Source organism: Gobius niger (assembly GCF_951799975.1).
Source record: "Gobius niger genome assembly, chromosome: 10".
Classification (NCBI taxonomy): Eukaryota; Metazoa; Chordata; class Actinopteri; order Gobiiformes; family Gobiidae; genus Gobius; species Gobius niger.
Window position 1 is genome coordinate 36,377,506 of NC_136861.1, and position 26,965 is coordinate 36,404,470.

Genomic DNA, 26,965 nt, shown 5'->3' on the forward strand with positions numbered 1-26,965 from the left:
AACGCAGGATTCTATTGTTAGCTAATGCTACATATGCTAACACTGGTTTCAAGTGCAGTTTCTTCACGTCTACTGGAAAACGATGACCGTGGTACTCTCTGTGTGGCCTGTTCTTGTTTATTCTCTGGCGGTGTCTGTTCTAAATGTGTCCTCTCCTCTCTGGGGCAGTTTCAGTGAGAGGGCCCGGGCTCTGCACCTGCTGTGGTTTAAACTGCTCTTAGTCACTGAGAACTCCTCACTCTTTTTCATTTCTATATTTACTCACAGAAACACAGCTCAGGTTTTGGTGACTTTACCCTAATCTAAAAGCCTCTTGACTGGAGAGTTCACAGCCCATGGCCAGTGTGGTGCCTCATTTGAAAGCTAAGACCGACAAAGTTGATGTAAATGGATGGTATTCCTTGCGTTTCTGCTGCTGTGTCGTCCTCACGTTATTTGACGTTGTCTTTCACATTTTTGCCACTTTTTCCACTTGCTTTTTTTGTCACATTTTGTTTTTCGTTTGTGGCTTTTCTGTTGCATTTTTGTCACTTTTTTTTTTTTAATGATCATTTCTTTATTAGGCTAATTGTACATGTGTACATTTTCATTTACAATGCTTTGGGTTTTTCTTTTTTTCCCCACCACCCTACCCAGTGATCTGGAGAGAGAGAGAAAGGGGGAGAATGAGAAGAGAGGAAAGAGAAAGTAGTAGAAAGAAAGAGAAAAAAAAGAGAAGAAAAGACAAAGAAACATAAAGATGGGACAGAACAGACTGTAAATGTTTGCAAAACAAAACGACAAATCCAGAGAATTTATTTATTTTTAATTAAAAAAAAGTAGATGAAAAAAAATACATAACAATTATAATAGAAAATATACATATACTACATATAATGATCCACAACAAAACATATTGATGGTAACATATAGAGCAAATATAGCCGAAACAATACTCACTCTTCTAATCATAGGGCGGCACGAATTGTATCATATGGAACACCTTTCATGGCAGTTGTAAATAAAAGTAAAAGGATGATTGTGGAATATTATACTAATTTTGCAAACTATGGAATGCATGAACACCTTGTTCCTCAGGCATATCTTTAAGGGTATAAATACTCTTCACTTCCCATTGGGGGGAGGTAATATGTCTCCCATTGATGGTTAGTGCATGATTACGAAATATCAGAGATTCTGTTGTAATTGTGATTTTTATTCACTTTGTTCCAAATGTCAATAGTTTGTGATAATATTGTTTTATAATTTCAGTAGGAATATTAGAGTGTAAAACAGCTCAGATGATATGGATGTATTGCTTCTTCTAATGGCCGCCAGGAAACGGACATCTTCTCTCTCAGTAACAGCAAAAGCTATAAGTATATTTTAAACATCAAAGCTCTACATACCTTGTACTGTTCTCTTATACTGCCCTACTTAAACTATTGCCGTGTGGTTTGGGGCAGCACTTATAAAAACACAGTTAAACCAATAGTATTGCTGCAAAAAAGAGCTGTCCGAGTAATTCATAAAGTTGGGTTTTTAGACCACACAAACTCATTATTTCTCAAATCAAAGATCATGAAGTTTTGTGACATTGCTGAGTTCCAAACTGTACAGATGTTTTACAAAGCACGGTGGCACAGCGGTTAGCGGTTAGCGCTCGTGCTTCACAGCTACAAGGTCCGGGTTCGATTCCCACCTGGACGGGGCCTTTCTGTGTGGAGTTTGCATGTTCTCCCCGTGTCTGCGTAGGTTTCCTCTGGGTACTCCAGTTTCCCCTACCACTAAAAAACATGTACAATAGGTCAGGATGAATGCGAGTGTGTTTGAGAGTGCACATGGGGGACGATGGATGGAAATTAGCCGAAGACTACAATCCGGTGTGGCTTGTTTACATGCATGAGCCCCATGTGTGTTCATTAACATGCACCGTCCCGACCAAATAAACCAATAAATAAATCAATCAAATACAAAGCAAGATACAAACTGTCACCAAGTCAAATTCCAGGTCAAGGTTCCAAGAACGTGCTGGTTTTTATGAGTCACGTGATGAATTAAACTTTAGGATTCAGAATCATAGCTCAACTTTGAAAAGTGTCAGCCTGACAGTTAATGGAGAACAATTGTGGAATAAACTGGAGATGAAACGATGTCCAAACATCAACCTGTTCAAATATAAAACAAACAAAAGACTTGAAATATATAGAAAGGATATATAGTAGGATTGATTATGTGTATTTTCCCTCTATAATCAAGGAAGAGTGTTGCTGCTTGGAACGGCTGTCATTCTATTGATCAAATTTACAAATTGAGAATTAGGGCAAGTTATGGATCTGTTGAGAGGACGCTCCCAACAGGCTCAACAACCTTGTCTTTTAATGCACCTCACAGCACAGGAACATCATCTGCAAAATCAGCTGTGAGGGCAGCTGGGGGGGGTTTGTTGATGAGGAGCCACTGCTTTCTTCAACTGACCCGCTCTGGATTTGAACACACCACACTGTGTAGGGCTTACAGACACTTCACACATAACTCAATTAAATACATTAATAATTAAACACAAATTAAAATTATACTGAGGATGGTAATGACAACTGGGAAGTCGCAAGGTCTCGGAGTATAATACATAGTAATACATTAATATGTGTTAATGTACTTTTTACCTCTCGGTAATGTTTGGCACTGGTAACAATCTAAAAGAAATATATTAATGATGGCATTTTGACCTAAACATCGAACATGAAACAAGATGGTTGTTGTAGTTGTGCTTAATAGTCTTAATAGAATTATATAAACAGTTCAAATATCGTTTTGTAAGTTGGTCTGTGTTCTCCTTGGATGACGTCTTATTGATGTTCTGATCCTTCTGTATCATTTGTCAAATGTTTTTTTATTGCTCTGAATTTGGGAGTGGGCGCTCATAAGATTCTCCTTAGAGCAGAATGTTTACTGCTCAAATAAATCAATAAAATAAACTCATCTTTGGGAGAGACATTTTGTTACTTTTTTGTTGTGTTTTTCTCATGTTCTTCTTGATTTGTTACTTTTAAATGTGAGTTCAGCCAAACTTGACCCTGCTTGGTTCAGCTGGGTGTTTATTGTGAACAGACTGTGAAACACCAGCCTCAGGTTGAACCTTTCATGACATAATACAAATGTCACTGCAGGGGGTTTTAAACGCTTCCCATGGATTACCAAATCGAAAGTTTTCTTTCATTTACTGCTTTCATATTCATCACCTTCTTCCGGAAGTTCCCACGGGCGCCGCCATTATGTGTGTGTTAGTGTCTCCTGGTCTCGTGTTGGTTTCCACAGGACTAGTGAGTGGACTTTGTATCTGCTGGAAATGTCATGACAAAGGAAGTGCTTTTTTGTGGCAAAAAAAAGGCAAAAGTGGGCGGGGCAGAAAAAGATGTTTAAAAAAAAAAAAGAAGGTAAAAATGTCTATAACTTTCGCAACTGGATAGAGCCAAATGTAAATTGTGTTAGTCTGTTATTTAATTATTGATTGTTCAAATATTAGTTACATAAAAAATATAAGAGGCGCTTTTTGATGTCTTGTTATCAAACCCCGGCCCGAGGGCCACTTCCGGTCCGCGAGATGATTCAATCTGGCCTGCGACTTGTACATCCCTGAATATGTCAAAGAAAGAGTACGTTTCTCACACATTCCTGTACAGACTTATGATGTCAGAGGGAACTGACATAATGACTCTGACATTGACTGAATAAAAGTTTCCTCACTAGTATTTTCCCAATCAAATATTTTTATTTGGAGCTTTGGTTTATGAGCCCTGGCGATATACTCCCGATATATTTTAGAAGGAATAATGTAAATAAATGTACCGATAGTAAATGATGAGTCTAAAATATATAGTTTTTCTGTCATTTATTGGACGATTTAGTGATTACTGTATGTATGTGATTACTGTATATTTTTGATTACTGTATGTACCCCACTTTTCACTTTTCTATTTTTTGAAAAATAACAGAATCATGCATCATTTTGCTTTCACTTCACAGTTGTCTGTTACTTGTGTGTGAATGTTCAGTAAAAAAATCAAAATAAAATCTTTATGTTTAGGGTTGTAAACATGACAAAATGTGCAAAAGTTCAAGGTGTATGAATACTTACGAGAGGCACTGTAATTACTGTATGTATGTGATTACTGTATGTATGTGATTACTGTATGTATGTGATTACTGCATGTATGTGATTACTGTATGTATGTGATTACTGCATGTATGTGATTACTGCATGTATATAATTACTGTATGTATGTGATTACTGTATGTATATAATTACTGTATGTATGTGATTACTGTATGTATGTGATTACTGCATGTATGTGATTACTGCATGTATATAATTACTGTATGTATGTGATTACTGTATGTATATAATTACTGTATGTATGTGATTACTGCATGTATGTGATTACTGTATGTATGTGATTACTGCATGTATATAATTACTGTATGTATGTGATTACTGTATGTATGGGATTACTGCATGTATGTGATTACTGTATGTATGTGATTACTGCATGTATGTGATTACTGCATGTATATAATTACTGTATGTATGTGATTACTGTATGTATATAATTACTGTATGTATGTGATTACTGTATGTATGTGATTACTGTATGTATGTGATTACTGTATGTATATAATTACTGTATGTATGTGATTACTGCATGTATGTGATTACTGTATGTATGTGATTACTGTATGTATATAATTACTGTATGTATGTGATTACTGTATGTATGTGATTACTGTATGTATATAATTACTGTATGTATGTGATTACTGTATGTATGTGATTACTGTATGTATGTGATTACTGTATGTATATAATTACTGTATGTATGTGATTACTGTATGTATGTGATTACTGTATGTATGTGATTACTGTATGTATGTGATTACTGTATGTATATAATTACTGTATGTATGTGATTACTGTATGTATGTGATTACTGTATGTATATAATTACTGTATGTATGTGATTACTGTATGTATGTGATTACTGCATGTATGTGATTACTGCATGTATGTGATTACTGTATGTATATAATTACTGTATGTATGTGATTACTGCATGTATGTGATTACTGTATGTATGTGATTACTGTATGTATGTGATTACTGTATGTATATAATTACTGTATGTATGTGATTACTGTATGTATGTGATTACTGCATGTATGTGATTACTGTATGTATATAATTACTGTATGTATATAATTACTGTATGTATGTGATTACTGTATGTATGTGATTACTGCATGTATGTGATTACTGCATGTATGTGATTACTGTATGTATGTGATTACTGTATGTATATAATTACTGTATGTATGTGATTACTGCATGTATGTGATTACTGCATGTATGTGATTACTGTATGTATGTGATTACTGCATGTATGTGATTACTGTATGTATGTGATTACTGTATGTATGTGATTACTGTATGTATGTGATTACTGTATGTATATAATTACTGTATGTATGTGATTACTGCATGTATGTGATTACTGTATGTATGTGATTACTGTATGTATGTGATTACTGCATGTATGTGATTACTGTATGTATATAATTACTGTATGTATGTGATTACTGCATGTATGTGATTACTGTATGTATATAATTACTGTATGTATGTGATTACTGTATGTATGTGATTACTGCATGTATGTGATTACTGTATGTATGTGATTACTGTATGTATGTGATTACTGTATGTATGTGATTACTGCATGTATGTGATTACTGTATGTATATAATTACTGTATGTATGTGATTACTGCATGTATGTGATTACTGTATGTATGTGATTACTGTATGTATGTGATTACTGTATGTATGTGATTACTGCATGTATATAATTACTGTATGTATGTGATTACTGTATGGATGTGATTACTGTATGTATGTGATTACTGCATGTATATAATTACTGTATGTATGTGATTACTGCATGTATGTGATTACTGCATGTATGTGATTACTGTATGTATGTGATTACTGCATGTATGTGATTACTGTATGTATGTGATTACTGCATGTATGTGATTACTGCATGTATGTGATTACTGCATGTATGTGATTACTGTATGTATGTGATTACTGCATGTATGTGATTACTGCATGTATGTGATTACTGTATGTATGTGATTACTGTATGTATGAGATTACTGTATGTATGTGATTACTGTATGTATATAATTAGTGTATGTATGTGATTACTGTATGTATCTGATTACTGTATGTATGTGATTACTGTATGTATGTGATTACTGTATGTATGTGATTACTGTATGTATCTGATTACTGTATGTATGTGATTACTGTATGTATGTGATTACTGTATATATGTGATTACTGTATGTATGTGATTACTGTATGTATGTGATTACTGTATGTATGTGATTACTGTATGTATGTGTATGTGTGAGTTGTTTCTGTAAAGCCCTTTGTGATGCCTTTCGGTATGAAAAGCTTTATAAATAAAGTTTGTTTGATTGATTTTGTCTCTGTTTTTACTTTGACATTAAAGCTTTTCCATTACAGGAAAAAAACACCAGCCGTGTCTTAAATTTCCACTTACATTAACAATATCTTGCGGTTTGGCCCTTCTTTAGAAAATTCAATATTAGAAAGCAGCATTTATGCAATCGAAGAACATAACCATTTATCAACAGCAAGGACGGATTCTTTACTCGACACTCACACACAGAATCACGGGCTGTGTGTGATCAAACCCAGTGTTGGGAGTTCCTGTTCTTCCAGCGCTCGCCTCTCAGCCTCCACATGAGGGCAGCATCGAGGACCTGGGGTTGATGATTTTATTATTTTGGTGTGAATAGTTTGATTTGTTCATCAACACAGACCAAGGACATGTTGATAGATTTCCACATGTCGCCCCCTAGTGGCACTAACACTGTAACACTGTAATCCAGGTTAAACTGGCTGAAACAGTCTCTGAATACAAGTACCTATAGGACTATATAAGGCCTTGTGCTCTGAGTCCAGCACTGATGCTGCAGCAGAGACTGTACTGCATGACCTGCACAGATGAAGGGTGTGTAAACCTGTAAATGATTTTACTCACAAAGATCTCACACATTTTCAGATACTTCAAGGTCTTAGCTTTCAAATGAGGCGTTACCCTGACCTAGAGGCTGTAACCTTGACTCTAACTCGCCTGTCTGAAGGTCTACTCTCACTTGGAAAAACAACCATTTTCACAATCGCGTGTGAATGACTGCACTGAGTCACTGTTTGTCCACAGATTTATTTGGGAAATCACTTTTTCAACAGGATTTTCAGTGTTTAAGTGCAGATTTATTGAGCTTTGAAACTCAGAAAACAAGATACAACCCATACATTTGGACCTGGCTCTGTGTATTTTAAAGATGTCGTCCACACATAGCAATTGTGGCCATTTTCACACATGGCCTTATTTTATACTAATACATTAAATTCCAATTCCAAACATTTCCCCGTCACGTCGCTATAGAGACGAGCACGGTGATGTCCTGCTCTTAAAACATCCTATGATGAACATGAAGTACAATCAAACACAATTTACTTTGGGTCAAAAATAAAGCACGTCATTAGAAAAACGGAAGAAAAATTGAGCCCAAAAGTATTTTGTTTATCTGTCATTTATTGAAGTCGATATATTCATTATGGTGACGGCCCAACGTGAATGCTTGTATTTACTGAATGAAATGTTACACAGTGTGGCTTTAACCTCTTAAGCCCCGCCTTCACCAAGTGCATTTGTCTCTCTGATCTTCGTATCAGCTCTATTGAAATTGATCTTTTTCTGTGTTTCAGTCACATTTTGGCTTCATTTTCATTGCTTTATATTATTGTCACTCTTCTGTTGCATTTTCATCCTCATTTTTGACGCTATTTTGACATTTATTCAAGATTTGAGTAAAGCCAAACTGGAGAAAATGTGTTGAGTTCAGGTGGGGGTAAAGAGGTTAAACAATGCTGTATATACTCTAAAACAAAAGGATGTAGCCTACACATCTGCTGCTTTATCTGCGCCACAAACGCCATTTTGTGATGGCGAGCTGAAAACTCAGATCATGCCAAAACACAACTTTCATAACGAGAAGCTTTGGGCGGCAGGACGGTCAGTCGAGGCAGAAGGTCAAGGCTTAAGCTGCGTTCAGGCAAATGGTATTTTTCCACTTGAAAATGATGACGTCAGAGCGTTCCGGCTAAACTCGCATGGAAACAAACCAAAGTATTGACAGTTTGGATGCTGTTGGTCCAGAGACAGCATTAAAGAAAGTGATTTGGTTGTTTCAGCTCAAATATATGGAAGCCTGTTTCTGCCATGTTAAAAAATAAAAAAGATTTAAAGTCCGTTTTAACCAGGTTTCACAACTTTCAGGAGGAAAACTGTCACTTCACTTAAAAAAAAAAATGCCTATAGCCTGACATTTTATGACTGTCTAAAACCAGTGTTTTTTTGGATAAATGTCTGTTTTTACCATATACTAAAGGACAAAACATATTTTATTCCAACTACAGAAAATTTAAAAATCAAGGATAGCTCCTTTAAGTTCCGAAGATGATGTGAAAATGAGAAATATGCATGAATAAATATAAATATAATAATAATAATAATATGATATAATTTTCAGCTCCATCAGCACTGGCCGGATCAAGCTCCACAGTTCAGACCACATCAGACAGGAAAGAGAACGGCAACAACATCCGGATTTTCAAAGTAAAACAGGGCTGACGTCTATGATCACGGATCTTAAATCTCAAAATTCAGAGTTTTAAAAAGTTGTAATTTAAACTCGTAATTTCAAGTTTTAAATACAGTATTATGTCTTTCAATCTTGTAATTTTGACTTCATGTTTTGCTTTTATTTGTTAACATGGCGCAAACGGGCTTCCATACAAATATAGATTCTTTTTTAAAATGTTGCCCAATATTTTTACACAATTAGTTACTTTCGTCCCATTTTCCCATTTTGTGTTTTCTCTCATTTTTCTTACTAATAATTTCCCTTAACCTCATTTCCCACACATTTCGTGACGATGGAGGTGCAGTCTCTAATTTGCAGATCTTCCACACATTATTGTCCTGTTTTTTGGTTCTGGACGACAAATATTTTCGTTCAGGTATCGGTATCGAAAACCAAGTACCGTGAAAGTACAGGTATATACCAAAAGTTACTAATGAGATGCTGACAGCGTTACTTCAGTGTAAAATGCAACACGTTACACTGAAGTAACGCTCACTCACTGGTCACTGAACTTTCATCATGGCCGCCTTCAGCTCGGATCTAAACTCAGAGTCATCATGTTATTATCGCTTCAAGCCTCAAAAGCACTTTACCAAGTGGGAGACGTCGGAAAATGTACCAGTTGCCTTGAACGCATCATAAGTTCGACAATAGTTAGATAAACTTGAACTCATCGTGGTAAAAACAACTGGATATAAAAAATAAATATTTCTCAAGTACGAAATGATCCAGCATGCGCCTTTCATACAGAGGCTGAGCACTTACAACATGGACAGTTAGTGTGACACAGGACGGACACAGACGGAAATGGTCGTGTTCGAAGCTGCCAGAGGGAAAACAAACGGCTACGAAAGAACAAACGTGGAGTCATGAATATAGTTTCTGCTAAATAAAGATGCAGAGCCATGGAGAGGAGCAAAGTGGTTCACCAGCCCATCAGTACAGCAATGACGGGGAATGCTAACCGTGATGCTAAAGTTAGCATCATGCTACATATGCTAATGCTAGCTATGAGTGCTGTTTTTTCACTTACTGGACAATTTGCTGGAAAAGAAAAACATTCCTAATGACCTGATTTTGACTTGACTTTATTTGTGTGAGATAAATATATTTAAAATCCACCTAAAAATAGTGACAAACTGTGGATCCCACGTGAAGCTACTTTTCTCCTCGGCCACGCCCCCTTGTGTGACGCGTTGCCGTTTGAGTGCAGTGAATGAATACGTGTTTGGACATTTGAATACTGGATACGGAGGTCAGAGGTCAGAGGCCTATACTACGAAGCTGGTTAAACTGAACCTGGATCAGTGCGACTCCAGAGTGCGTGATCAGTGGGGTTGGTTAACTCTGGGTTTCTCTGAGGATTCGTGAGGCGTTCATGTGAAACAGGAGGAGACACAGGCTGCTTCCTCCAACAATAGCTCCGAGGTCCTGATCCTGGCGTCGGAGTGGCAGCGCGGTGGCTTATGGGATGGCACATAGCTCCTAATCGCCAGTGAGGAACCACCAGAGGTCCCTACGCTAAAGGAGACATGATGAGAAGCATACAGGCTCCTTCCCCTATACCTCCTTCCTCACTGACAGCACTACTGGGACGCTCCTTATCATGGCGGATTCTGACACACATCTGGTTTGGGCTTCGAGCTCTTACTAATCTGCTCGATCCAGATGCAGATTCAGACACAGTTCATCTGTACTGAACATTTACAGCACCGTGGGGCACAAGTCTGAAACAAGCGGCTCATGAAACAAGCGGCTCATGAAATGCAACACTCGTAGAAATATGTGAATGAGAAATAAGTCTTTTTCATCATTTCCATCATAAAGGAGTTCTCTCCTCATTCCCTCCGTAACCACAGAGGATTCTCTCCTCTGATTGGTCAAAGAGCCGTCTTCTTATCTAAGCTGGAGCTAAACCTGGACCAGAGCAGGTTCTACGTTTGTTACGTGGTGACGTCACAGCTCTACCTCCGGGTTCGCAGATGTGCGAGAAACTACAAAAAAACTCTTTAATACCACGATCAATATTTGTGAAACTCAACAGAGAGTTACTGAACATATTATATATCAGGCCCATTAGCCAAAACTGCAGCACCTACAGATATTAAAGTAATATTTACCAAAATCACTACATCCGGGTTAGCGGAGATAAATGCTAACGGCGCAGCAGCTACGCTAAACCCGGAAGTAGTGACTTTAGTAAATAATACTTTTTTAGCAGTAGGTGCAGCATTTTTGGCTAATGAGTCTGAGAAATAAGTAGGTTCAGTAACTCCCCGCTGAGTTTCACAAATATTGATGTTTTTTTAAAATGTTTTTAATGTTTTTTTGTCTTGCATATTTGCTGCTCTGCTAGGACCCGGAAGTGGAAGTTGTGACGTCACACTTAACAGACATACAAGCTGAGGGCGTGTTTCCATGGAGATCTACCCTGACCTGCCAGCTTGCAGGACCGTAAAACCCGAGTTAGCCCTGAACTTATCACTGACTCTCTAATCCAGCTTCGTAGTTTACCCTCTGAGGGGTCAGTGAACAGATGCAGAGGAGGTTAGATCATCTTTTTTACCAAAATACAAAATGGAATTATTCTTTTTTTAATATTTACATGAACATCTAAACAACTTAGCTTAAACAAAAGATTATTTATTCTATTATATTATAGTTCTTTTCAGACATGGTTTCTTTAAGTTTATATTTCATCCATTCCTTTTTATAAATATAATATACATATAATATATTCTATAGGAAACTAATCCACCTTATAACCTAAATGGTTTTACTCGTGTGTGTATTATGCATTGCTGTTTTTATCTTTTTGTGGTTTTATGTGTTTTACGTGTGTGTGTGTGTGTGTGTGTGTGTGTGTGTGTGTGTTTTTTTAACTTAAAAAAGCACTTGGTAACTTTGTTTTGAAAAGTGCATTACAAATACATTTACATTTATCATTATTATTATTATTATTATTATTATCATATCTATACTAAGAATGCCCCATTGTGCGTGTTTTCGATTCCCTTGGATTTAAAGAGACCTTCCCCTCAGCCTGCGGTGGGTTCATGTTCCCGTCTCAAATACACGTTCAAATACATACAGTACACGTGATACACACTCACACACTAAGAAACATAGATCGTGAGTCAATTGATCCAGAACTAAAAGATGTTTGATACAGTACAGGGGTCTTGTTTTTGGAGGAAATAATGGACCTTGGGAGGAAGCGTCCACAGCTCGGGCGTGGTTCTTCTCTTTGTGGAACGTGAAGCCCGATCACAGTTTGCAGAAGCTGTCCGTCTCACTGTAGGCGAACGCTCCCTGGACACGCTCGCTCCCGTCTCGACACGTGATCTGCAACACGCATGACGACAGAGAAGATCACAGATGGGTTGTGTATGTGATGTGTGTATGTGTTGTGAAGTACGACAATCGATAGCTTTGTCTGCAGATTACCGATATAGATATTAGAAAGGTTTTGTAGTTTTGCAAGCCGTGATGAGAACAAATGTGGACAAATGCTGCCCTCTGGTGGGGACTAAGACTATAAGGACATACAGAAAGAATATTAAAATAAAAAATAATACAAATAAAAGTAAAATGTGAAAGGACTGGATGTGGCTCTGTGTTTGTTTGTTTGTTTGTTTGTGTGTGTTCTAGATGAGCAGCTCACAGGGGGAAACTCGCTCTCATCGTCCAGCTGCACGGGAGCTGCTGCCAGCTCATGCTCCGGAATCACCTCTCCTTCTCTGCAGCCGCCGTCTTCACTGTAGCCTGCAGACAAAGCGCAGAGAAACACTGCTAGAAGATAACGTGACGGTGACAGGCCTGGATTTGCTGGGACCTCATTTTCAGACTGTTAAGATTGTGACCGGCCCACATTCAGCAAATCAACTGCTCCGCATAATCAGTGTCCGAGCTCCTTCTCCTCCTCTCTCAGGACAGGCACAAACTTCATGCCGAAACAAAAATCTAATTTCAAGAATAACCTTGTTGGCACATTCTTGAGACATGGCTCTGATTGATCACTATATATCTCTAATTATCACATTAACACCGATAGGCAGCTCCTTTTCTCTGATCTGACACTGATATTTTGTGTGGTGGTTGCCTGGTTTACCTGTGAGTGTGGCAGTGGCTAGGCCTGGGGCGGGGGGTAAGGCAGCGGTGGCAGCGTAAGACGGATAAGAGGCTCTGGGCGCTGATGGCGCTGAAGAAGCCTCAGAGATGTTTTCCCCACTTTGGTCCTTAGCCTCTGGAAAAAGCCTAGAAGAAGAAACAAAACAAAACACGTCATTATACATATATAAATACTCTTTTTCCTTCAGGCTCAGGTCCCCCAGCGTCTGCATGAGTATCTTTTCTGTTACTAGAACTGCACTTTTCTGGACTTAGATGTCTGATGTTCTAACCTTCTATGGAGGGTTCCACCCCAAATCCACCACCCTGAGACTATACAGTGGCTGTAAGGAAGGGGGCTGAGCTGAGGACTAGTGAGCGTGAGAGCCACTATCCAGGATGGAACAAGGCGCCCACAGATGACGTGCTGAGTGAATGTCTCAGACAATGGGGAACAGAGGACAAGGTGCTGGAGGTTCCGTCATGGTCCCCCCATGACGAAGCCCTACACAGGATGTACCACCGAAACAAAACTGAAGAAATCCTACCAATGGCTAGACAGAGCCGGACTGAAGGGCAGCACAGAGGCTCATCATGGCTGCACAGGAGCAGGCCTTGAGCACCAGAGCAATAGAGGCCCAGATCTACCACACCAGACAAGACCCCAGGTGTAGACTTTCCAAAGAGGCCAATGAGACAATCCAGCTTTACAGAACTGCAGGGTGTAAGATGCTGCAGGGAAAGCTTACACGGAACGCCATAACCAAGTGGCTGGTATAGAGTACAGGAACATCTGTGCAGAGCATGGCTGGAAACCCCAAGGTCAAAGTGGGAAACACCTCCAAAGGTGGAAGAAAGTGACCGAGCCAAGATCCTGTGGGACTTCCAGATACAGACGGACAGAATGGTAATGGACCAACCGGACATTGTGGTGTTGGACTTCAACATCAGGAAAAAGGAACAGGAGAAACTAGAGAAATACCAGGAGCCCCTCAGTCCAGAAAGATCTAGGAACCGTAGATACCTAAGCTCCCAGGCCGACGGTAGAGGACCCGAGCATGGGGGGATGAAAAGGGATTTCATGGTGTGTGAAAGAAAGAGAGATGACTCAGAGAAATGGACAAACAGAAGAGAGACAATAAAAGCTCTCACTGATGGGTGTAGGACAGGCAGCACTTGCCGCCCTCTTTAGGGTCCAGGGTGTAGACTAAGAGCTTGCCCTCCGCTGTAGCTACAAGCAGCCTTGGAAGTTTCTGGATCCTGGAAACACACGAGTTTTATGAGACAGTGATGAGATCTGCAGTGCTGAAAATCCTCTGAACCATCAGTGCGGAGAGTTTCCTCACACGGTCAGAGTGCAGGTGTTCCTCTGGCCGGGCTCGGGCAGCTGCGCCGTGGCGAAGGCCCGGTCTTGGCTCATCATGTCAGAGACCGGAGCTGGGAGGTAGGTGGTGGCTGCAGAGAAGATCCGACCCACGTATGAGCCCCACGAAGAGGCGTCCTCCTCCTCCGCACTGGAACACATTCAGACACACCATCTTTAATAAACAGGCTGGGCCTTCTAAGGCCACTCCTTTAGAAAGGTTTGGAAAGAAGTCTGTAAATCTGACAAGGGTGCAGCATACTTTGTAAACACCCTATACTGTATGTGTCATATCCAGCTCTTCAGAGGAAACGCCCTCCTCCACTAAAATCCCTTTAGGACACAAGAAGCGCAATATAACACAGATGACACTGGTGTGCACCGTTTTGTGAGCTGATGTAGGACATTGTGATGTGCTGAATCCAAAATTGTTTTTACTCAGTCAGGTCAGTTTTTATCCAGTTCAGCTTTACCTAAATCTAAAAGCCTCTCGACTAGAGCTTATAAGTCAGAGTAACACCTCATTTGAAAGGTAAGACCAGCAAATCCCATCTAAAATGTTTCCTTGCCTTTACTCGCTTTTTATTGCATTTTTGGTGCTATAGTCACGTTTTTGCCACTTTTTTGTCGCCTGTTTTGCTGCATTTTTGTTGCTTTTTTCATACATCTTCATCAAAAAGCAACCCCCAATATTTAAAAAAAATGTATCCAATTTAATGGAAAACATACATTTTTTTCTTTTTATCCACTAGGCAATAAGAAATCATCACTTTCAGATTCTGCATTGCAAATATGTTCTAAATCAATAAAAACATTTCAGACACCTCAAGAAGAGCATTTTTTTTGCAACCCACCTCGATGACCAGGTCAAGTTCTCTGAGCCTGTTTCATCAAACGGAAAAGACCACAAAATAAGACAGAGCTGTTTTGGTTTTATTTGTTCATTTGAGTGAATCATCTCCTCCGACTTAAATCTCTTCATCTGTATCTTACATTTGACATTAGAATAGAATAGATATTTAGAAATATTTTACTTTGAATAGATACAGACAACAACGTGTCATACAAGGGGGCTCCTCTCCATGTCTCTGCATCTTTATTTAGCAGAAAAATATATTCCTAATCCAGCATTTGCCAAAGTAATGATGAATCAATCGGAGAAAGTGTAGTTTTTTTCCCTGTCTTAACCATATATTTGCAATCCTATGAAATGCCGCCTGCATCTCTTCTGTGATTGGACAGGCTAAAGTACCTTGGCTCCAGGTGCTGGTCCATTCTGAAGATGTGCACTGTCTCTGTGTTACTGGAGGAGCAGAGGAAGTGTCCGTCAGGGCTGAAGGACAGGCAGCTGATGTCCACACACCTGCAGTCACACAGTCAGAGTCACACCACAGGCTCGCTCAGTGTCGGGCACAGCATCGTGTTCAAAAACTCATCTGTAATACACACTGAACACACTAATACACACTGAACACACTAATACACACTGATCACACTAATACACACTGAACACACTAATACACACTGATCACACTAATACACACTGAACACACTAATACACACTGAACACACTAATACACACTGATCACACTAATACACACTGAACACACTAATACACACTGAACACACTAATACACATTGATCACACTAATACACACTGAACACACTAATACACACTGATCACACTAATACACACTGATCACACTAATACACACTGATCACACTAATACACACTGAACACACTAATACACACTAATACACACTGAACACACTAATACACACTGAACACACTAATACACACTGATCACACTAATACACACTGAACACACTAATACACACTAATACACACTGAACACACTAATACACACTGATCACACTAATACACACTGATCACACTAATACACACTGAACACACTAATACACACTGAACACACTAATACACACTGATCACACTAATACACACTGAACACACTAATACACACTAATACACACTGAACACACTAATACACACTGATCACACTAATACACACTGAACACACTAATACACACTGATCACACTAATACACACTGAACACACTAATACACACTGAACACACTAATACACACTGATCACACTAATACACACTGAACACACTAATACACACTGAACACACTAATACACACTGAACACACTAATACACACTGAACACACTAATACACACTGAACACACTAATACACACTGATCACACTAATACACACTGAACACACTAATACACACTGAACACACTAATACACACTGATCACACTAATACACACTGATCATACTAATACACACTGAACACACTAATACACACTGAACACACTGGTCGTACATTGAACTAAACATTCATTAAATCCTTTGTTCTTTTATTGTAACTTATATGTTAACTTTTATCTTAAGGGACTTTTTAATACTTAAAGGGACTATACAGAGTTTAAAAATGTTAAAATTATGTATTTTCCTCCCCCTACATGTTCCTCCATGTCCTAATGTGTAGAATGAGCTCAGACCTGTTCACCACAACTGCCTCTAAAATCCTGCACTGTCAATGTTAATTCTGGTCCAAAGTGCCGTCATGCACAAGCTTAATATAGAAGCTGCAGTTACACGTATGACCTGAGGTGGCAGTAGTGAGTATAAAATGGTGAACTTGCATCTAGCCCCTTTAAGTGTACAAATGTCTCAAATCTATATGAGAGTTTAGACCAGACCAGAACCTTATTTCCGAGAAGGTGCAACTGACTTGTATCTTTAAAGGAATAGGCCACCGTTTTTACATACCAAGATATGTTCTTACCTAACCTTAGTCGAGTTAATATATCCCCGTCTGGTCTTTGTCCGTGCGCTCTGTCACGCAAACGGAGCACATACGCAGCCTCTCCCACATGTCATATAGCTCCAAAAAAGCTCACGATAGAAGCTACCAAGCTCTTCCACGTGTTCCCTATTTAAATAAAGTTACGTGAAGTGTTTTCATGCAAAGTATATTTACACAGAAATGTAACATGTCGATTTTATAAGCAGATAAAAAGGGGGACTATATTGTGAGGCGTAATGATACAGGAGCACAGCGTCCGCGTAGTAACTCCTAAAGACTTCCCCCGCTCACTTCCGTCAGTAGAAGCTGCGTGACTTGTAGAGCTCGCAGAGAACAGTTGAAGAAGCGTGGATAACTTGTGAACAATGCCTTTTACGTGCATCGTACATCATACTTTTTTTCGGAGACAAAGCTTTGGAGACGGATTATGGCCAGGATTGGATCTTACGCATTTGTCTGCGCCTCTGACATTACGCAGCACGGGATCTATAATGAACCACAGCCACGGTCACTGCAGGAGAGACTAAAACAAAGACACGCAGATGTCATGTGTTTTGGAGGATGTAACTGTACCAGCTGCAGTAGCGGTGAGTGACGATGACACATCGCCCTGTTTGGATGCACGCACACGCACGGCAGTCAGATCTCGTGCACTCGCGTTGTTGTGACGTCGGGTTGTCCTCGGACAGCAGCACCGCGGTCCATATGGACCCGTGGCCAATGCCCGCGGCCGGTGGGACGGTCACGTGGGGGCCCCTGGCCGAAGCCCGCGAGCGGAGGGACCGTCACGTGGGGGCCGCCCGCGGAATTCTGGGTAATTAACATGGCGGCGCCCTTATGGAGCTAAGCCCCGCCCTACTCGCGATTGCGTTTTACATTATAGATTATTTTTCGGCCGGACTATAAACATATTTATCACAAACCACTAAAGTCTAAATCTGGCTCATATGGATGTCCTTCATCTGAAATGATGACATCATCAGATTCTACAACGTGAATAAGATAAGATAAGATAAGATGATAAGATAAGATGATACTTTATTGATCTCACAGATGGAGAAATTGCATAATGTGACCTAAATCATCACCACTTTTACCCCTTGGACCTTAGTTCATACGACAGAGAACGCACTGAACCTTGTGACCGTTTTGTTTTGTGTGGATTGTCCCTGTAATGATGGAGATATTAACCAAAAGCCAAGGCAAAAAAAAATCTGCATTTTGACAGTTAGTTACCATAGTGACTATCGTAACTGTCAGCTGAATGAACCTCTAGGCTCTTTAGAATGTTGTGTAAACACAGCCTATTCCCAGTCACTTGATTAAATCTTATCATCTGCAAAAGCATCATTTAGAAAAAGTGCACCTATAACAGATCGGATGAGTTTATGTTTTGTGTGTTTGAGTGTGGCAGGACCTCTTCATGCCGCGGCGGAATTCAAAGAGGCGCTGGCCCTGGGGGACAGAGAACACTCGGATCACCGTGCCCTGGAACAACATGGACATGGTCAACACTGTCACACAATATCAAATCATTGGTCAGTAGTATCACTTTAAATAATGTATGCGTCAGAAAATATCCCTAGATGTTAGGGCTGGGACAAAATATCAGATCAAATCACTACTGGATACTTTTTGCTGCAATATCAAATCGATACTTTTTTAAGTATTGTAATACTTTCAATACTTGTGTTTGGAGGCATTTTTATCATGCACTCCTTTGTTTTCAGTAACAGCATTAACTTTTACTTTGTGTCAATGCACTTTTCAATCGGAACACTTTAAGGTAAACATATTACTTATCATTTCTGTATAACAAAACGTATCGGTTCGGCCCTGAGTATCGTGATACACATTGGATTGTGACAAAAGTGTATCATCCCAGCCCTACTAGATATGTACTTATACAAAACTGCCAGCAGAGGGTGCAATTCTTTCCCTTGTGCTGTGTAAAAAGACACCTAAAAGGTGCATTATGCCACTTTTTTACATGAAAAAAAAGTTGAGATGTTGCTAAGTTGCGCATTAGACCTTGTAGTGACCCAGTGGCTGTATGAGTGGTCAGCTAGGGTTGTGCCGATGGACGATATCATCGTCCATCGGCGATGGATGAGCAACATCACGATGGAGCGCCACCATCGTGATGCCACGCCCCCTCCCGTCAAAAACACGCACTGGTCTTCTGTAGGCCTTGCAAACCTACAAACTTTGCAGGGATTGCACTGTAAATTAAATCACTGATGTAACTAATATGCGCGCTAGCGTCAGTAGCCTGCCAGAAGCCACGATGTGTTGCCGTAATTATTAACGTAAAGACACAGCTGCTCTGTTTATGTCGCGCGGGGCTCTCTCTCTCTCTCTCTCTCTCTCTCTGCAGCTCAGAGTTTAACAGCGCGTGGTTTTGTTTTGCTTTGCTGCGTATTGAAACTTAAACCGTTTTAAAATGAGATGGCTCTCACATCGGAGCTAGCTGAGCGCGTGGACTATTCTCACGAAGGACCGAGAGAGGAAAGAGAGAGGAGAGAGAAAGGCGCGGTGCAGCAGGAGTTAAGAGGTTAGAGCACACGGACCGGGCGGCGCGTGGAGCGGCTTCAAAAATGTAGCTACGACGCAAACTTCTAAATATTGTCCCGTTCACCCACTGTTTCTTAAACATTACGTTAAAATTGAGCAAATGCAAATAATAAGCTCCGATTTACATTTGTATTAGTGTGATAAGAGTCTTGGTATTGAGGAGTTCACGCTCTGAATAAGTCGTTCTCCTCTCAGACTTTGCGCACAAGTTTTAACACATTTCTTTTGCAAAAGTCGTGTCCGTGACTCTGTTCAAATCATGTTTAGTTTAGATCCATTTATGCTGCAATCTCACATTTTCCTAGCATACATAGTAATATGCAGCATATGTAGGCTATGCAAATGTCTTTTTAAAAAAATGCTTATAATGAGAAATGGACGATATCATCGTCCATCACGATGGTTCACTGTAAACATCGTCAACGGCCAATTAAGGGGACATCGCCCAACCCTATGGTCAGCATGGCGCCTTTACTTTCCATCACAGTGGCCTCCAGGACCAAGTATTTGGAAGGTTTTCACTGATGTCCGGTGAGAGGGTCCGTCACCCTCACATAAAAAGTTGCATAATGCACCTTAAAGGTTGCCTTCACGTGCTCTGGTAAAGTTGATCCTGTCCAGTTGTGAAGTGGAAATTGCGAGTTAATTATGTTCAAGAAAAAAAAGCACTCCAATACAGTATAAACAAATGAGAAAGTCACCTACGAACCGCTGAACTGCTGCTTCTGTTTTGATCGGAAAAAAAACATATAAATATTGGAATTTCTTTTTTTTTATACAAGACTGGTAAGTGTGGAAAAAGAGATATGTGTCGGCTTCACAAGAATCAGCTAAAATCATAAGTATTATCGCCGCTCTCTGTTGTGTTGAAAGGTCAAAGGTTATCTCATCTCGGGAACTCAGGCATCAAAATGATCTCCCACTATGACACTATGCCAGGGGTTAAAGCAAAAAAGGTTCATCTGACTGAAGTTTGGAGAAGGTTTTGTGCGTGTCACCTGAACCCCTGCCCTGACCGCGGGTGCATGGCCTCCTCCTCTCGCTACATCATCGCTGTCGCCGAGCGGAAGGCGACCCACGGCGAACACAACTTCAGAAGCTACTAACGGAGCGCAGTCTGTAGCCCCGCCCCCTCCATCAATAAACAGTGAATCCAGTCCACGCTGACACAGCAGTCGCACGCTTTAGCTTTGAAGGCAGCTAATGTTGTTAGACGAGAGACCCTCCCTCACTGCATCAGCTCACTTCTGATTGGCTGACCGTAGTCCAGTGTATTCACCGCAGACGTGTCGCTGAATGCACTCTCGACATTACTTTTATTGATTTATTTCTGATATTTTCTAGGTGACGAACATTTTTACCAAATTGGTCAAAATGACGGAAATCCGGAGAACTTTAACCCCTGCACTATGTATTTAGCTCAATTGTTCATAGTGTAATAGTGTATGTTTTTTGAGTCTTCTACAGCACTTGAACACAACGCACTGGTGACATCCAGAGCACATGAAGGCAGCATGAGTTCTGATCAACTGATAGTTGTAATGGCGTGACTGACCTTCTGGGAGGCGCTGGCGAGTCTGGAAGCCGAGGCGTTGAAGCAGAGGGCGGCCAGAGGACTATGGTGAGCCGGGATCGCCGTGACTGGACTCTGCGTGCACAACACACCCATCAGAAAATGAGGCTTCTTTTCCGAGTCCTAACTACCGAGTAGAGCCGGGCAGCTGCTGGGAAAGGCCTGTTGCCGACAGGAAGGCGCAGTGGGACCTACCAGGGCCGCCGCGTCGTACAGCTGAAGCTCTCCGCTGCTCAGACTGTTGGGGAAGGCCAGGTACGAGCCGCACACCCCGCTGGAGCCGCCGCTGCTCAGGGCGCACACGGCGGCTGGGCTGGGCGGGAGATCCGGCAGCGTCTGGAGGAGCTTCATGTCTTTGATGTTGTGGATGTAGATGGACTCTTCAAGGCACACCACCAGTCTCTGAAACGCAGGCACCGCAGGACAAATGGGATCTCGTACTGGAAGTGGGACTACATTTCAAAGTGTTTTTTCAAAATCAGTTATTATAGAGATTGTAAAGAGATTGTTTAATGAAGGTCAAATATGAAATAAATAAAGTTCCCCGTGATATAAAGGAAAGCGAGTTGTATACGAAGACCATTAGCATTAGCATTGTGACGAGGTATGTCCCCTGTAAACAATAAGAGCGCGCGGACCTGCCGGTTCAGCCTGACGCAGCGGACCGGCCGAGGGTAGCTGTAGCTGCAGATCTCCGTGCCCTTCTTGAAGTGGTAGATGTTGATGCGCTCGGGCATGCTGGCGCTCACCACCACCACCAGAGAGCTGGAGAAGAGGCGCTCCACCAGGCACACGTCCGGGGTGTCTGCAGGGACCAACACACCGTCAGCAGCACAATCAGAGTGCAGCGCTTTCCAAGCTCAGCCTAATGACATCATCCTCAAACCACTTCAAAATACATACAAATCCTGTTTTCCTGGTTTGGTATTGTTGTGGTGTTCTATTTTCTTATTAGAAATGGGCACAGGATGAGAAGTTGTAATCATAACCATCGCTGTGCAAACATACTGTACGAGTTCAACCTCCTGGGCCTTTTCTTTATAAATTGAACTTCACTGGTAAAACTATGATCTATGACTATCCCATCAAACTGACAATCAAAAACAAACATGAACTCGGATTTCGGCTGCAACGGTGTTAAAATAAAATCAAATAACCTAGTGTAAAATAGGAAATGAAGCCTTGGCATAAAGTCAACCAGGAAGGCTAATCTCAGCGTCTCCTTCCTCCAGCCAATGATCTCGTCTGCGACGGTCACACCTCCACCTCAGCCTATCAGCACAGAGCCACACTTTTGTCCCAACCAATCATCGCCCACGGTCCTGCGCTAAAGCCTCCAGCGTTCATGGCTCGTCCGCTTCCCAGCTGTGCTGCGACCCACCTCCACCCCTTCCCCGCCTCTTCTGTCATGAGCTTCACTGCTACATCCTTCACCGGTCTCCCATACCATCACCAGTGTCCAGGCTCCGGAGGAAGACATCCGTAACGCTAACCTACTCATCCATATCTCAGTGTGCACTGCCGGGTCTGATCGCCACAAATACAAATAAATGTTCCTAATCGCTGCTACTGACTCCAGGGTGATCACCCAGACAATTCATACAGCCATTCTTACTAGTACATATCATCTCCTGACTGAAACAAAAGCACTTCTTCATGATGTACATCAGGCGTCTCAGACATGCGGCCCGGGGGCCAAATGCGGCCATGGTCATTTTTTGCGGCTCGTGAGATAATTACTTTTTTTATAATATATGTGGCCCGCTGGTAAATTGCATTAAACACGTCGACGACTTATCAACTTTATTCAACAAAGAAACTAAAAGCAGCGACTGAGAGAGAGGAGCTTCTGAAAGAGGTGGAGACTCAGAACATGAGGAGAAACTGTCGTACAGCAGCCTGACAAAAAGCACCTTTACCATATTTACCTTTAGGACTTTGCAAAGTGAACACATTGTTTTAGTGTTTAAAAGCGTCACAACAGTAAAGTGAGGAGCCTTTTCTCTCAGAGCTACATTATCATGTCAATGAATTTCATCTTTATTAAGGACACATGTGCGAACACATGATCCATAGTTACATTAAAAGTAGAGAATATATAAATGTATAAAAATACTCCAAATAATTAAAGCAACATTGACAGTAAAAATATGAGGCCCATCAGTTCTCTAACTGTGGGTCACATAAAGGCCTGAGGTCAGAGACTCCACATTATTTACATGAGGTGAATCTCACTGAGCTGATCTCAGACACACCAGAGTCTGGAAAATAGCATTTGGAGAGTGTCCGAGTCTACACATGTAGCCACATGATGATATATTTATTCATAGGACAGGGTAATTAAAAAGTAACACAGTACAAAACAAGTTTGAAGCTGAAGCTTTTTGCTAGTGCTCATGATCAGCTCCAGCCCCTGGTTGGGCTTTTCTACACTAAATTAAAATGACATTTATGTACATTTTGCATTTCTTTCTAAATAGGCACAGACAGACATTGGACCTGACTCCTGAAAGATCATTCACTGATGCCCTGAACCCATTTACCCGAGATTAATTACAAAAACACTAATTGTCTAAGTCTGTAATTTCACATTTAGAAGCTCAGCAAATGTTTGGCCGATTGGAAACCTCTGGAAGCTTAATGTGCAGATAGTAAGGTGTATTATAGCAAACAACAAAAAGCTGCTAAATCATAATTGACTTAATAAAAAAGGCTTGGACTACCTTCATATAGGTATCGGACCCCCAAAAAATCCATATGTGTCGTTCCCTAATATACAGACATGTTTTCACAGAGAGGGAGCTGGAATAACCATGAAAATGAAAAGTGATCAAAAATCTGGAATAGTCATCCTGTGAAAGACGTGTACTTGAAGTGTGGCGTACCGCTGTGGTAGATGCAGTCCAGCGTGTCCACGGAGGTCAGAGAGAAGAGCCGAAAGCCTGACTGTGTGCCCAGGGCCAGGGAGCTGAGGACGGGAGGCACACACACAGGTTAGACCTATCCTGGATTCCTACACCTGGCAAAATCCTTGGAAAAAAAGAGAGTTTAAAGGGACTAAATGGAGTTGTAACATGTTCCAGTAATGTCCTAAAGTGTAGAATGAGCCCAGACCTTTTCACCAAAACTGCCTCTAAAATCCTGCACTGTCACTCAGAAAGGTGTTCATTCAGTCCGAACCTGCAGTTATGCCTAAGACCTGAGGTGGCAGTAGTGAGCATAAAAATGACCAACTTGCATCTCGTCCCTTTAAAGGCACACTGTAGCATTCAGGACTACAATGCTACTTTTGCAGTGGGTGATGAAAGACTGCATTTGGATGAGGATTTAAACCTCATATTTGGCTGCCTTTAGTCCACATCTCCATGGAGACACGCGTACGTCTGCACATTTTTGCAGGTTTATTTTCTTATTGAATGTGTTTGAATGTAGGCGGGCTGTGATATAGGTTCAGCGTCAGCGTCTGGGGACAGTTTGGGGAATAATAGATTCATTTTTCTTTTGAGGTGAAGGATCCAGGAACTACTGTGGAGGATCAGGCAAAGTCTGGTCCTGTTCAGTTTTCCTTTTGACCTGGTTTCAGTTCTGGTTTAGTCCTGGTTTAGATCTGGTTTAGTCCTGGTTTAGATCTGGTTTAGTCCTGGTTTAGTTCTGATTTAGTCCTGGTTTAGATCTGATTTAGTCCTGGTTTAGATCTGGTTTAGTCCTGGTTTAGATCTGATTTAGTCCTGGTTTAGATCTGGTTTAGTCCTGGTTTAGATCTGATTTAGTCCTGGTTTAGTTCTGATTTAGTCCTGGTTTAGATCTGGTTTAGTCCTGGTTTAGATCTGGTTTAGTCCTGGTTTAGATCTGGTTTAGTCCTGGTTTAGATCTGGTTTAGTCCTGGTTTAGATCTGAATTAGTCCTGGTTTAGACCTGGTTTAGTCCTGGTTTAGATCTGATTTAGTCCTGGTTTAGATCTGGTTTAGTCCTGGTTTAGATCTGATTTAGTTCTGGTTTAGATCTGGTTTAGATCTGGTTTAGATCTGATTTAGTCCTGGTTTAGATCTGGTTTAGTCCTGGTTTAGATCTGGTTTAGTTCTGGTTTAGATCTGATTTAGTCCTGGTTTAGATCTGATTTAGTCCTGGTTTAGTTCTGATTTAGTCCTGGTTTAGATCTGGTTTAGTCCTGGTTTAGATCTGGTTTAGTCCTGGTTTAGATCTGGTTTAGTCCTGGTTTAGATCTGATTTAGTCCTGGTTTAGATCTGGTTTAGTCCTGGTTTAGTTCTGATTTAGTCCTGGTTTAGATCTGATTTAGTCCTGGTTTAGATCTGGTTTAGTCCTGGTTTAGATCTGATTTAGTCCTGGTTTAGATCTGGTTTAGTCCTGGTTTAGATCTGATTTAGTCCTGGTTTAGATCTGGTTTAGTCCTGGTTTAGATCTGGTTTAGTCCTGGTTTAGATCTGATTTAGTCCTGGTTTAGATCTGAATTAGTCCTGGTTTAGATCTGGTTTAGTCCTGGTTTAGATCTGATTTAGTCCTGGTTTAGATCTGGTTTAGTCCTGGTTTAGATCTGGTTTAGTCCTGGTTTAGATCTGAATTAGTCCTGGTTTAGATCTGGTTTAGTTCTGGTTTAGATCTGGTTTAGTCCTGGTTTAGATCTGATTTAGTTCTGGTGTAGATCTGGTTTAGTCCTGGTTTAGATCTGATTTAGTCCTGGTTTAGATCTGGTTTAGTCCTGGTTTAGATCTGGTTTAGTCCTGGTTTAGATCTGGTTTAGTCCTGGTTTAGATCTGATTTAGTCCTGGTTTAGATCTGGTTTAGTCCTGGTTTAGATCTGATTTAGTCCTGGTTTAGATCTGGTTTAGTCCTGGTTTAGATCTGATTTAGTCCTGGTTTAGATCTGATTTAGTCCTGGTTTAGATCTGGTTTAGTCCTGGTTTAGATCTGGTTTAGTCCTGGTTTAGATCTGGTTTAGTCCTGGTTTAGATCTGATTTAGTCCTGGTTTAGATCTGGTTTAGTTCTGGTTTAGATCTGATTTAGTCCTGGTTTAGATCTGATTTAGTCCTGGTTTAGATCTGGTTTAGTCCTGGTTTAGATCTGGTTTAGTCCTGGTTTAGATCTGATTTAGTCCTGGTTTAGATCTGGTTTAGTCCTGGTTTAGATCTGGTTTAGTCCTGGTTTAGATCTGGTTTAGAAACAAGTCAAGATCAGACCCTGACCAAACCAGGACCAAACCACAGCTGTTCCAGACCGAATAGAGGGGTACATTCTCTAAATAGTCCAGGAGCCACAGAACAAGTTGAACTGTGCCTCTGTAATCATAGGTTGTTGAAGACATAAACCATGCAGCTGCTCTAACCCGCCCGTGGTCACAGTAGCCTAGCTTGCAGCAGTATAACCCGCAGCAGTGTGATGGGTCACTCACGTATAGTCCTGGTTGAAAGAGGCACATCCGAAAACGCCGCAGCCCTGCTCCGGTCCCCGAGGCCCCTCATCAGGCCCGCTCTGTCCGGGCTCCATCCGCCCAGCAGCTCCTCCGGCTCCGGGGGCCTGGGCTCGGCGGCTCCTCGCGGCTCCGTGTGTGCGGGCGAAGGCTCCACGGCGGCGGGGCAGAGGTCAGAAGGAGGCGGCGGAGGGTCCGGGGGGGCTCGGGTCAGGGATGAGAGACGGGGTCCGGTGGGTCGGGAGTCGGGACTCTCCGGGAGAAAAGGCAGCAGGAGCAAAACAAGAGCAGCTGATGCGTACG

At 41.1% G+C, this 26,965-nt stretch overlaps 1 protein-coding gene across 1 annotated transcript; it reads right to left on the reverse strand.

The window, feature by feature from the left end:
• Positions 1-11,838: 11,838 nt before the first annotated feature.
• wipi1 (WD repeat domain, phosphoinositide interacting 1) lies at positions 11,839-26,965 on the reverse strand. Its single transcript, XM_079565338.1, has 12 exons — positions 26,645-26,965; positions 24,121-24,203; positions 21,874-22,040; positions 21,431-21,637; positions 21,218-21,310; positions 18,506-18,576; positions 15,503-15,613; positions 14,234-14,401; positions 14,040-14,147; positions 12,889-13,034; positions 12,442-12,542; positions 11,839-12,122 (listed from the first exon to the last, which is right to left on the reverse strand). Exons 1-12 carry the CDS (start codon positions 26,737-26,739, stop codon positions 12,045-12,047), a joined length of 1,428 nt encoding a protein of 475 aa, XP_079421464.1. The 5' UTR covers positions 26,740-26,965; the 3' UTR covers positions 11,839-12,044.

Coding starts and splice junctions, on each gene's coding strand:
- wipi1 (XM_079565338.1), bottom strand. CDS start 26,739: ATGGAGCCCGGACAGAGCGGGCCTGATGAGGGGCCTCGGGGACCGGAG. Junction 21,638..21,873: donor GCGTCAGGCTGAACCGGCAG/GTCCGCGCGCTC, acceptor CCTGCGTTTCAG/AGACTGGTGGTGTGCCTTGA. Junction 12,123..12,441: donor ATGAGAGCGAGTTTCCCCCT/GTGAGCTGCTCA, acceptor TGCGTGTTGCAG/ATCACGTGTCGAGACGGGAG.